The 13,763-nt window shown below is 50.3% G+C and overlaps 1 protein-coding gene across 1 annotated transcript; it reads left to right on the top strand.

Annotated features, from left to right (window-relative positions):
• Nucleotides 1–55: 55 nt before the first annotated feature.
• On the top strand, nt 56–13,157 carry GluProRS (Glutamyl-prolyl-tRNA synthetase). Its single transcript, XM_077655552.1, has 2 exons — nt 56–3,539; nt 11,642–13,157. Exons 1-2 carry the CDS (start codon nt 444–446, stop codon nt 13,094–13,096), a joined length of 4,551 nt encoding a protein of 1,516 aa, XP_077511678.1. The 5' UTR covers nt 56–443; the 3' UTR covers nt 13,097–13,157.
• The last annotated feature ends 606 nt before the right edge of the window (nt 13,158–13,763 follow it).

Here is a 13,763-nt window from a genome sequence, read left to right as displayed (position 1 = left end):
GCACAAAATTGCAGCAAGCAAGCATTCCTTCCACTTGATGCAAGCGACCAGCAAGTGCGACCAGACGAGAAAAGTTGACCACGATGTCGATTGAAACTCGTTTGACGTATCTCGCAGCGCGTCAGGAATAAAGAGTTGTAGTAAAGATCCGCACAAAAAATAATGCTTGAACTATACTACACGCCTATAATTGGAAACACAGCTATTTATAGTGTGTGGTAAGAGGTTTGTGCGCATTGAACCTAAATGTTTAGTGGCGACATCTGCTACCAAACGACAAAAGCGAAAGTTTAGAAAGTTTTCATCATCCCATTCAATGATCCTTTCTTGGCAATCCATGCCTGCGTGGTGCAACGCACCGCGTCTGCTCCGCTGAGTGTACTCGGGGCTCAGAAGCAGTTCCGCTTTTCTTGGTCGTGGCACTCGACGGATCGCAACTCGAGATGCAGCTGAAGCTGAGCTGCAGCAAAACAGAGCCCCCCGTGGGCGCCCTCATCACGGCGGCGTATGTCAAGCCGGCCGTGCTCGTCAACGTGGACTGGAACAACAATACGTGCCTGCAGCTCGACGGCGGCAAGTCGTTCGGCTCGTCGGCGCTCATCTCGCGGTACCTGGCCCGCATGGTGCCCGGTGGCCGCCTGTACGGAGACAGCGTGCTCGAGCGCACCGAGGTGGACCACTGGATCGAATTCGCGGCCGCGCGGCTGAGTCGCGCTGACGCCGGTTTCCTCCAGGCGCTGGGATGCCTCGACAAGGCGCTCGGCTCGGTCACATACCTCGTGGGCCTGGCGGTCACGCTCGCCGACATCGCCGTGTGGGAGGCCCTCTACGGGAACGCGGCTTGGCACTCCGCGGTGGCCGGCCAGCGGTGCCCGCAGAACGTCTCCCGCTGGTACCGCTTCATCGCGGAGCAGCCCAACGTGAGGGACGTCATCGCCGTCTTGCCGGCCGGCGCCGCGCGCGAGCAGCCCAAGGCCGAGACCAAGATGAGCAAGGAAGAAGGCAAGTTCGTGGACCTTCCGGGGGCCGAGATGGGCAAGGTGGTGGTTCGCTTTCCGCCCGAGGCCAGCGGCTACCTGCACGTCGGCCACGCCAAGGCGGCGCTGCTTAACCAGTACTACCAGCAGGCCTTCAAAGGCAAGCTCATCATGCGCTTCGACGACACCAACCCCGAGAAGGAGAAGGAAGACTTTGAGAAGGTGATCCTGGACGACGTGAAGAAGCTCGAGATCACTCCAGATCGCTTCACGTTCACGTCGGACTACTTCGAGCTGCTGCTGCAGAAGTGCGAGGAGCTGCTGAAAAAGGGCCTCGCCTACGTCGATGACACCGACGCGGAGACGATGAAGGCCGAGAGGGAGCAGAGGGTCGAGTCGAAGAATAGGTCCAACACGGTCGAACAGAACCTGAAGCTCTGGGAGGAAATGAAGAAGGGCACCGAGCACGGGCTCAAGTGTTGCGTCAGAGCCAAAATCGACATGAATTCGAACAACGGTTGTATGAGAGATCCCGCCTTGTACCGGTGCAAGATCATGGACCATCCACGGACCGGCAACAAGTACAAGGTCTACCCTACTTATGACTTTGCATGTCCCATTGTCGACAGCATTGAGGATGTGACGCATGCTTTGAGGACTACTGAGTACCACGACAGAGACGAGCAATTCTTCTGGGTCCTTGACAGCCTTGGCATGAGAAAGCCGTACATATATGAGTACTCTAGGCTCAACATGATGAATACAGTGCTTTCAAAGAGAAAGCTGACCTGGTTCGTTGAAAACAAAATTGTGGACGGCTGGGATGATCCACGCATGCCTACAGTTCGTGGTGTTCTGCGGAGAGGCATGACTGTTGAAGGTCTGAAGCAGTTTATCATTGCCCAGGGATCATCTCGGTCTGTTGTTATGATGGACTGGGACAAGATCTGGGCTTTCAACAAAAAGGTGATCGACCCTGTTGCCCCTCGGCACACAGCAGTAGAGGCACAGGATGCTGTGGTGGTTGATGTTCCTGGCTTGAAAGAGGAGAAGCTACAGGTGGCAGTTCACCCAAAGAATCCCAGTCTTGGTCAACGAGAGGTTGTTGTGGCTCCACAGCTGCTCATCGACCAGGTCGATGCCCAAGCCATGAAGGCTGGTGATAATGTCACTTTTATTGGGCTCGGTAACTTGAAAATCAAAGATGTTGCTAAGGGTGCTGATGGCAAGGTAAACAAAGTTCTTGCTGAGCCAAACCTTGATGACAAGAACTATAAAAACACTCTTAAGGTCACATGGCTCGCAAAAACGCCCTCAGCTCCACTGGTGCCCTGTAAGTGTGTTTTCTTTGATCACATTCTTTCAAAGCAAGTGCTCGGCAAAGATGATGACTTCAAAGACTTTGTTCGCAAAGAAACTCGCCTTGAGGTGCCAATGTTAGGTGATCCGTTGCTGGCAAAGGTTAAGAAATCCGACATCATCCAGATTCAGAGGAAAGGCTTCTTCATCTGTGATCAGCCTTATGACCAAGAGGCAGCAAGGCACACCAGCGTAGAAGGGCCCTTAGTGCTGTACCACATTCCTGACGGCACACAGTCTACCTCGACTCTCCCAGAGGTAGTGCAAAAGTTTTATGACGCACGAGAGAGCCAAAAGGAGCAGCAGCAGCGAGCCAAGGGCAAGGCATCTGAAAAGTCACCCGTTGAAGACAGCAAGCCGGTGGTTGCACAGGCGGATGAGCTGGACAAACTGAGCAGCAAGATCCAGGCTGTTGGGAACGAGGTGAGGCAGCTCAAGGCCAACAAAGCTCAGAAGTCTGAAGTAGATACCAAGGTGCAAGTGCTGCTGGCTCTCAAGGCAGATTTCAAGAAGCTGAGTGGTAAGGACTGGCAGCCGTCGACAGCAGCACCGGCTGCAAAGCAAGCAGCTGCGCAGAATGCCATTCCATCGCAAAACCCCGGTTCTGTGTCTGACCTGGACAGGAGCATTCAGGCTCAGGGAGACAAGGTTCGGAAGTTGAAGGCTGAGAAGGCGTCAAAGGAGACACTGGATCCAGAGATAAAAGAGCTGCTGAGGCTGAAGGCAGAGTACAAGACTGCTACTGGAAGCGAGTGGAAACCAGGCAACCCTGCTGTGCCACCGGCCTCTGGAACTGGGGATGTTTCAGCAGCTGCAAGTGCTCAAGAGCTCAACAATAAGATTCAGGCGCAGGGAGACAAGATTAGGACACTCAAGGCTAGCAAGGCAGCTAAGGATGTTATCGAACCAGAAGTCAAGACCCTGCTTCAGTTGAAGGCAGACTACAAGTCTGCAACTGGCCAGGAGTGGAAGCCAGCCTCAGAGCCATCAGCGAGTGGCAGCACAAAGTCATCATCGTCCCAGGAAAAGCAGAAAGATCAAGGTGACAAATCTAAGAAAACAGACAAACCAAAGCAAGCAGAAAAGGCAAAAAAACCTGCAGCCAAGGAAAGCATACCCACACCACAGGATGGTCCCAAGAAGATTACGCGTCTCGGCCTAGAAGCCAAGAAGGAGGAAAACCTACCTGACTGGTACTCACAGGTACGTTGCATGAGTAGTGGCATGTTAGCATTTCATGGTTTGGGATTCTGTGTTGTAATGTTGACGTTGTAATATTGATGCCAAACACTTGATACATTTTTTATTTGTTTGCGCTTTACCTCATACTTTTCCTGTATGCATGTATATATATTTATGGAAGCCTATTTGTTGCATCGGGAAGGGTCATGCTGCACAAGTTTTGAAATGTTGCGTTCAAAAAGCGGACTTGTTGATTTGATCAGAATGCTGTCTTTTTTTAGATCATTCTCTCTTTTTTTTAGATTAAAGGGACCCAGAAAGGGGGTCTCAATAAAGGTGCGATATATCTGGGACGTTAAAAAATGACCGCTCATAATTATCCCCCAGCAAGAATTATTTTAATGCATTTTGTGGAAGCTGAGTTATTTGCAAATGAAATTTGAACTTCCGCGTCTTCGCGCCTTTCCCTCTCCTCTCGCACGCCAAAACAGCAGCCTGCCTTCGTCGGCCCCACTCACTCGGCCCCTCCCCTACCTCTGCCGGCTGCGACGCGCGGAGTGGCCGCGGTAGCGCATGACGTCTGAAAGAATTTGGTGCTTTGAACCAATGAGAACCCCCTGCTGCTGACGTCATCTGAACGAGGTGACGTCGTCTGCCAGGTTTTCGCGCGTATGCCCGGCACCATGCGTCGCCGCGAGGTGCGAAAGCAGGTGTTTTCAAAAATGTATTGTAAATTTCCCGCTCACTTCTGAGGTCTCGTACACGGCATGGACGCTCGGTGGCCTGTACTCTACATAGCGCAAGCATTTTAAAGTCAAACACCCCTTTCTGTGGCCCTTTAAGATTTCAGGCATAAAAAAAAAAATTGGGAAATTTTTTCCAAATTTATTTCACAATCATATCTTTCAACCAAAGCAGGTTATTGGTAACATAGCAAAAGTGAGCACTACACAATAGGTATGTCGTGCTAAACAGTTTAAAATGATCCAGGAATTTTTCATTTTGTGGCGTTTGTCTTTTCTGAAGTGTGTGGTTTTATTATTCAATGCCCAATTTTTTTATGCATTTGTAGCCAGTCCACTAGCTTAACTCAATATATTTCATAGGCAGCCTGTTTTGTTAACTGTAAACCTGCGTGTTTGTAAACTGAAGTGTGCAAGCCTTGTTCAGGTAGTAGCTGCGGCACATGTGGGCCGCCGGCACATTCACATTGGAAACTAGGCATGCTGGTAGGCACACTACTGACACTAGATTTACCATATCTTTGCGGCATCATGGCATAAATTTAAACCATAATAACCCATGTTCACTAAGTTTCAGAATTCTGTTCCTTACTTTTATTTCTATTGCAAGGCAACAGAATTCTAAATATGCTGCTTCTGCAATTTTTAAATTTTAATCTAAATGTATGTATCAAGGTTCTATGTTTTTGCAATCACTACAAATGCACTGAATTCTAGTTATTTTCTTCTAATTAATGCCACTGTTGCAGTGTGTTAGGAGAGTGTGTCAAGCAGGAAGATCAAAAGTGAAGCTTTTGTACACGATAGCCACTTGATTGTGAAACTTCTGCTGTGTTGACTGAATTGACGATAGCCATCAGTCTTAGCTGTCACTTCCTTGTCTTTGCTACTGTGACTGAAATAATGAGATCACGATGTTTTATCATAATTGATCTCATCAAGATCTCATTATTATAATGAGATCATGATGTGATCTCATTATAATTATGAGATAATGATGTTAAAACATCATGATCTCATTATTTCAGTTGAGTTAGCCAATGCCATGTCGATTGCGCAGTACATTTTGATGTTTCTTTTGTAAAGGTGACTTTGCTGACCTGCACAAAACAAAATGATGTCGGTAGCAGATGTCAATATATCCCTTGTACACTGTCTGCCACTTAAGAGTATTAGATAACATGTTCAGTTCAGTAGTCCCAGGCTGTTTGTTTTCTTAAGCTCTGCCACCATGAAGCTTTTATGCAGTGCTAGATCTGCTGTTTACGTATTTACCACTCTGAAAGGGTAGGAAAATGCAGTGCACAATTATTGTCCACCAAAATAATGCATGTAATGCATATCTGCTGTTCTAAAGGAGCGGGGACACCGCATTTTTTGTTGTTTTTTTCTAAATGGTGTGTAAAGTATACATATATACAACTGCTAAATAATTTATAACTCAACTTCACTCACGTTGCGTTTCGATTTCAAGTCGACTCGTGACTCTGTCATCACAGACGAGCTGAGACAATGTTGAGGTCACATGGGGCATTGAAAAACATTGATATCACTGCTGCTTCGTCATTTTATTTCAGTCCAACTCTTATGCCCATGAGCCAGTAGGACAACAACTGAAAAAGCAGGAAGCAGTGCACTGTGAGCCACAAGAGTGGCAGAGGTCAGGGACCTTTGATGTATCTCTGCTAGGCATTAAACTTCCGCATCAGGCTATGGGAACACTTCGTTTGCTCCATGGCTTGACCACCATGCGGCGCCGCACTCGTTAGCCGGAGAGAGTGTGCAGCCTTCTGTTTGGGAGAATTCGGCATTTTTTGAAGTAGCCATGAGGTCCGTTCGGTTCGCCTTGCACGATGTGAACTGTGTGTGTGTGTGAGCAGTGCAGGCGCAGCACGACCTTAGTGCCAAACAGAAATGAACGCTAAAGTGCAGATGTTGTGCAAACCTTCTGCGTCTGGTGCACTGTTGTGGTTTTCAGGGCATCGGTCCTTCGCTGTACATGTTTTTCGTCGCTGCTGTATAGAAAAAAGGAAAAAAATATGAACTACAGGTTACTGCCAACGGTCATAGAGGCGGGGTGTTTAGATTTCAAGCCTCTTTTCCGCCTATCATGTGGCACATGTGACACTGTTGTTGGTTCCTTTCAAGTGTCGCTGCTTTTCCCACATATCATGGGAGGCCGTCCAGGGTTGAGTGCAAAGAAGACATGCTTTGTCGTTATCTGCTAGCTGGGGCCCAGTGCAGCTTGTATTCACTGGCTGACCAGTTCGATGTATCGATGTTTCCCGTGCATACTTGCGTTCAGCCAGTCTTCCCTGTGCTGCTGCACAGAATCGGCACTGGCAGTCAAGGAAGTGCAGTTTAGGTCTGCATGACATCTGCACTTTTCTGAAACGAATGACGTCGTGCAGGGGCTCCATGTTGCACCGCTGAAACAAATGGCGAAGTGCAGCACCGCGAGAACTAGTTCATGTAGTGTAAGTAAATCGAACGGACTTATGGCACTGGGTGTGGCTCAGGGACTAAGTCGAACCCGGGTAAATCTAAATCGAAGGGGATCGCAAAATAGTTCGATATATCGATAATTCGATTTATAAAAAACAGTGACAGATAAGCTTATGTGTAACCTAGAAGGGAAAGCACATTGCACCTACACTTGTGACGCGCTTATTGCAACGATGTTCCGCCTGCCAGGGTCCTAACAGTGCACCGGTCTAGGCGTTGCTTGGTCTAACCTGCTTCTGATGAAGAAAACATACACTCGCCAAGGTTCAAAGAAAATAAGAATGAATTGACGTTTCGGCGCCCGTATGGGTGCCTTGATCACAAAGAAGCGAAGGACGGGCAGGTGAGCTATATATGGGCAGTTTTTTGAAGGGTGCGCAGGTATATCTCTGGGAGATTGCCACGGGTCCGGTTAATCGTGTTTGGCGGGGATTGAATGCACAATGATTCTATGAGAAGGCGTTTTGGTAATGATTTTTTTCCTATGCAATTACACGTGCTGCGTCCCAGTCGATGGTATGGCCAGTTTCTTGATGATGTTGCGCCAAAGCGTTTGAGATAGATTTTCCTTTGGCGACGTCATTTTGGTGCTGTTTGAGCCTTGTCTTGAATTTGCCTGTTTCTCCGATATAGGAAGCGTCGCAATCATGACAGGGGATCTTGTAGATCACGCCTGGAAAGATATCGATGTCAAGAGGGTCCTTGACTCGCAAGAGTCGTTGCCGAAGTTTGCACGACGGGACGTGGGCCACATGAATGTTATAATCTGAAAAGATGCGAGCAAGGTTCTCACTCACACCGTGGGCATACGGAATCGGCACCCGCTTCTTTGCACATGCGTCAGTTCGGATAGTCGGAGCAGAGGCGCGTCGTTCCTGGGATCGTAGTATTTGGGCTGGGTAACCGTTCCGTATCAGGTCTTGCCTGACCTGTTTCACTTCTGCTGCTCTGCGCTTAGGACTTGAGCATATCCTAAATGCGCGGTTGAACAGAGACGCCGCGACTGAGCGCTTGTGCCCGATGGGATGAGATGACTGAAAGTTTAGGTACCTTCTGGTGTGAGTGGGTTTACGATAGACGGTGGTTTGCAGAGTATGCGGTAACCAAGATTCGACAGTTCGTCGCACTGAAAACGAGGCTTACCTCCTTCCTGTGCCACCTACGCTTCAACCTCCGATGCAAGAGCCATGGGTTGGTCCCGAAGTCCATGCGTCTACCAATTCTGGTATGTACCCCGTTTGGGAAAAATGTTATCGCTCGAGCCGAAAAACTTCTACTACAAGCGAGAATTCTGGAGACAAGATCAACGATTAAGCGTCTGGAGAACGACATCTTCTTCACTCAACAGGCACTAGAACGTACCCTAGCTATGGACGCCTTTGATGTCCTGCTCTACGCGAACAGTGTGGCAGCGAACACTCAGGAACAAAGACAGCAGAATCAAGAAACGAAGTTCCGGTTGCTCCTAGGGCGGCAGACAGTAGAGACAGCAACTTCTTGCGTACACAACCTGTCTTCGTACAAGCTAGACCATGCTGAACTCTCGCTTCTTAACAAGGGACTCAACTTCAACACTGGACCCGTCCCTGATGCGAAAAGCATGACATGTGCCGTTGAGCTAGCAGTGCGAAAGATTGACGCCAGCCTACGCGACCAAGCACGTTCTCGTGCCATCGGAGCACTTTCAAAGTTACGAAAAGAAAAAGACAGCGCACTCCCACGCCCTGAAAAGGAAGCCCTCAAAACATTACAAAAGAATGAGGCAGTCGTGATCCTTCCGGCCGAAAAGGGGAACGCCACTGTGGTGCTAGATCGGACTGAATATATAAAAAAGATGTCGGCACTTTTGGAGGACAAAAATACCTATACAAAGATAAACCGGGACCCGACCAGAAAGATAGAAGCTGAACTTCAGAAGCTTCTCGCTGATGTATTCAAATACGTCCCCCCGTCCGACGGTCAGTATATCTACAACAAGCTACTGTGTCACAATGGCGCCGCTCCTGCCATCTACGGCGTACCAAAAGTGCACAAGGAGGGCACACCGCTCCGTCCAATTGTGGACTTTACACGGTCCCCGTTGAACAAGCTCTCTGGCTACCTTCACCGGGTGCTGGCCCCTCTAGCGGGAAAAACCGCCACGCACGTCCGGAATGCAAGCGACTTCGTCGAGAAGCTGAAGAACGTGCCCATTGACGACACCCAAGTAATGGCTTCTTTCGATGTGAAGTCTCTGTTCACATCTGTGCCTGTGGATTTTGCGGTGGAGTGTTGCAAGAAAGCCCTGAACGAAGACACGACTTTGCCTGAACGAACCCCGATTGAAGCCGACGACCTCTGCCGACTCCTAAAATTCTGCCTCTCGAATACTTATTTCACCTTCAACAAGAACTTCTACAGACAGACTTTCGGAACAGCCATGGGTGCCTCAGTTTCTGTAGTATGTGCTAACCTTGCCTTAGAATCAATAGAATCCGCAGCACTTGCCTCATTCGACCCCCCACCGCAGTTTTTTGTACGCTATGTCGATGACTGCTTCTCTGTCATCAACCGGCCAGACGTACACAGGTTTCTAGCGCACCTCAACACGTTCCAGCAAAGCATTCAGTTCACCCTAGAGGAGGAAGTGGATGGCCACATCGCTTTCCTCGACGTCCTCGTGGAACGCTCACCGCATTCTCTGCAAACCACCGTCTATCGTAAACCCACTCACACCGGAAGGTACCTAAACTTTCAGTCATCTCATCCCCTCGGGCACAAGCGCTCAGTCGCGGCGTCTCTGTTCAACCGCGCATTTAGGATATGCTCAAGTCCTAAGCGCAGAGCAGCAGAAGTGAAACAGGTCAGGCAAGACCTGACACGTAACGGTTACCCAGCCCAAATACTACGATCCCAGGAACGACGCGCCTCTGCTCCGACTATCCGAACTGACGCATGCGCAAAGAAGCGGGTGCCGATTCCGTATGCCCACGGTGTGAGTGAGAACCTTGCTCGCATCTTTTCAGATTATAACATTCATGTGGCCCACGTCCCGTCGTGCAAACTTCGGCAACGACTCTTGCGAGTCAAGGACCCTCTTGACATCGATATCTTTCCAGGCGTGATCTACAAGATCCCCTGTCATGATTGCGACGCTTCCTATATCGGAGAAACAGGCAAATTCAAGACAAGGCTCAAACAGCACCAAAATGACGTCGCCAAAGGAAAATCTATCTCAAACGCTTTGGCGCAACATCAAGAAACTGGCCATACCATCGACTGGGACGCAGCACGTGTAATTGCAAAGGAAAAATCATTACCAAAACGCCTTCTCATAGAATCATTGTGCATTCAATCCACGCCAAACACGATTAACCGGACCCGTGGCAATCTCCCAGAGATATACCTGCGCACCCTTCAAAAAACTGCCCATATATAGCTCACCTGCCCGTCCTTCGCTTCTTTGTGATCAAGGCACCCGTACGGGCGCCGAAACGTCAATTCATTCTTATTTTCTTTGAACCTTGGCGAGTGTATGTTTTCTTCATCAGTATGAATCTTCCTCGCCAGACGGGATTCCGTCGAACCCTAGACTTCTAACCTGCTTCGCATCGAAGCCGCTGCAGACGCCGGCTGGGAACTGTCTACTGCCTTTAATAAGATGTTTAATCCTTTTAACAGTATACTATAAATCGAATAATATTTTATTGAAATTAAAATACATTTGGTTTCCGCAAAGCCTTCGGCATCGAAGGACACCACACGAAGCCCACCGCCAGGCATTAGTTAGGTTGGCTTCACCACATGACAGCGATGTAGCGTGGAAATAAGCACAAGAGACGGGAGGTCACCCTCGAGCACACCCCACGTCCGGTTTGTCACGAGGTGGACGTGGGTACCAACAGGTATCAACAGCGCTGCCAACAGGTGCCTTGGCACAGCCGACCCGTCTTGGCACGCGGAATGTGCTCAAACAGCGCCGTTAGAAGTGCCACTTACAGAGGAGCGGCTCGCAGTTCGATATATCGAAAGGCTAGCGTAACTGTAGTTGATGTACATCGCGACTTTTCTATACTTTTACACAGGATTTTCAAGGGGATAAGCTTGTTCAATATAGCCAATAATTCGAAATATGCGGGTTCGATATATTCGTTCTCGACTTAGACGCCAAATAGAAGAACGCTTGATTGTAATAGCTTTCTTGGCAAGGACACGAAGACCGCACTTTGAGTGCGCGAGTTTGATTCATTTGTTTTCCCTTGTTCTCTTTTTTGTGCATGGTGACCGAACTCCTCACTGTACAGAAGGCTCTGCATTGAGCAGCTGGCGGGAGACAAAGGCAATGAAATTGCCATTGTGAACGGCGCTGTCGGTTCGCCGACCCACAGTGGTGCCATGCCATGGCTACGTTCTAGCCTCACTTACTCTGGAACAGCACGAGACCAGTAATCGCAACGCTAGCCCCAGCAGTAGCTTACAACCTCAACCTCTTACCGCTAATGTTAACGATGAACAGCCTCAAACGCGCGGTTAGCCACCCGACAACAAGGGCTTGTTTTTCTCTGATTGATAGCAGCGTATCTCGCCATGGTGGGTTCTGTCCCTGAGCAAAACCTTGGCAGAAGTTCCATAGTTGTAGCCCTGAATGAACCTTGATACGGTGCCGTTCATTGTCACCGATGGATAGTTGAGAGCGACAGAGGATCTGATCGCCCTCTCCGTCTCATCGGTTCCATAGCTAAGAGTGATCATTTTCATTTAAGGGTGATTGTTTTGAAGTCCTCGAAAATAGCCGTTCCATAATAATGCGTGTGCCGCGTTTATCGAGTGCAGATACCCTCCGTGGAACGGACACATTTATTGAAAACTCGCGGATTTTTTGTGTGTGTGTTCTAGGTCATTACGAAGGCGGAAATGATCGAGTACTACGACGTGAGTGGCTGCTACATCCTGCGCCCTTGGGCCTACAGCATCTGGGAGAACATCAAGGACTTCATGGATGCTAAGATTAAGGCCATCGGCGTTCAGAACTGCTACTTCCCCATGTTTGTCTCGGCTCAGGCTCTGGAGCGAGAGAAGAACCACGTGGCGGACTTCGCCCCCGAGGTCGCCTGGGTCACCAAGTCCGGCAGCAGCGAGTTGGCGGAGCCCATCGCCATCCGGCCGACGAGCGAGACAGTCATGTACCCCTCGTACGCCAAGTGGATACAGTCGCACCGGGACCTGCCGCTCCAGCTGAACCAGTGGTGTAACATTGTCCGGTGGGAGTTCAAACATCCTCAGCCATTCCTGCGGACCAGGGAGTTCCTCTGGCAGGAGGGCCACTCGGCGTTCGCGACGAGAGAGGAAGCCGTGGAGGAAGTCTACAAGATCCTCGACATCTACACGGCAGTCTACGAAGAGCTGCTGGCGCTGCCCGTGGTGCGCGGCCGGAAGACCGAGAAGGAGAAGTTCGCTGGCGCCGACTTCACGACGACCGTGGAGGGCTACGTGCCGGCGAGCGGCCGTGGCATTCAGGGCGCCACGTCTCACCATCTGGGCCAGAACTTCAGCAAGATGTTCGAGATCGTCTTCGAGGACCCCGAGACGCGCGAAAAGAAGTTCGCATTCCAGAACTCGTGGGGTCTGACGACGAGGACGATAGGCGTGCTCGTGATGGTGCACGCGGATAACCAGGGACTCGTGCTTCCGCCGCGGGTCGCCAGCTACCAGATCGTCATCGTGCCGTGCGGCATCACGGCGGCCATGTCGGAAGACCAGAAGGCGGCTCTCATCAAGTTCTGCCAGGACTTCGAGTCTTCGTTGAGCAAAGAGGGCGTTCGGTGCAAAGGAGACTACAGGGACAACTACTCGCCGGGCTGGAAGTTCAACCACTGGGAGCTCAAGGGGGTCCCTGTCAGGGTCGAGATCGGTCCGCGGGACATGCAGCAGAAGCAGTTCGTGGCCGTCCGGAGGGACACGGGCGAGAAGATCACGTACAGCACGTCCAGCGCTGTGAACGACATCAAGACGCTGCTGGAGACCATCCAGAAGGGGATGTTCAACCGCGCGAAGGAAGACCAGCTCAAGTTCCAGGCGGTCACAAAGAGCTGGGACGTGTTCCTGCAGAAGCTTGAGGCCAAGTGCGTCATCATGTCTCCCTTCTGCGGCGACATGGACTGCGAGGACGAGATCAAGAAGAACAGCGCCAAGGACAGCGTGGAGGCCGAGCCCGGAGCCCCGGCCATGGGCGCCAAGAGCCTCTGCATCCCGTTCGACCAGCCGGCCAAGATTGAGGATGGGGACAAGTGCATCAACCCCGGCTGCTCGAGAAAACCCGCGTTCTACACGATGTTCGGAAGGAGCTACTGATCGACATTGTCTTCTCTTAATTTAATTGGATCTGACGGAATAAATGTGCTCGTTTGTATAAGCCGCTGTTCGTCCCTTTGTGCTTTCAGCGGGAGTGCACAGTCATGCATACCCGAAGACATTCAAGCGAGGTTCGTATTTTGACTCGGGAAATTCCAGTTTGAAAAAGTCTTTTCGAGCATTTTTCTTTTCTCGATACCACGGCAAGGAGGAAAACTGCCACTCGATTCGCCTCGCACAATCCGTTCAGATCGACAGCCGCAGTAAAGAAATGGGCTTTAAACGAACGCGTAGCGGGCAACAGCGGTTCGATGCGGATGCAGTGATGCAATCGCACCGGTTTTCTTACTCGTGCAACCCGCTCACGTAACCGATCCAGTTGTTGCCCCACATGAGAGGTGAGTTGGCGAGGCAGTGTGATGCGCGTACGGAGTGCGGCGCCTGCTTCTAGTGCCAAGTCTGCAGTCGTTATCTTGAAAGGGTTCGTCGGCCGCTGCCTTCCAGCGACATTTCCACGCTGTAGCTTGCAGTATGATGGTAGCCAGCGTGGCTGCAGGCTGGAATGGTTGAGGGGCAAATTTATGTCTATGCGAGGGGACGTCGAGGCTACTTCTCCAATAACAATTGCATGGCTGTGCGTCTCTGTTATCCTGGTTCCAACGCAATG

The sequence above is a fragment of the Amblyomma americanum genome, chromosome 2, assembly GCF_052857255.1.
Source record: "Amblyomma americanum isolate KBUSLIRL-KWMA chromosome 2, ASM5285725v1, whole genome shotgun sequence".
Taxonomy (NCBI): domain Eukaryota; kingdom Metazoa; phylum Arthropoda; class Arachnida; order Ixodida; family Ixodidae; genus Amblyomma; species Amblyomma americanum.
Note: the sequence above shows the minus strand (reverse complement) of the source record. Positions and strands in the feature narration are given on the sequence as shown.

Coding starts and splice junctions, on each gene's coding strand:
- GluProRS (XM_077655552.1), top strand. CDS start 444: ATGCAGCTGAAGCTGAGCTGCAGCAAAACAGAGCCCCCCGTGGGCGCC. Junction 3,540..11,641: donor TACCTGACTGGTACTCACAG/GTACGTTGCATG, acceptor TGTGTGTTCTAG/GTCATTACGAAGGCGGAAAT.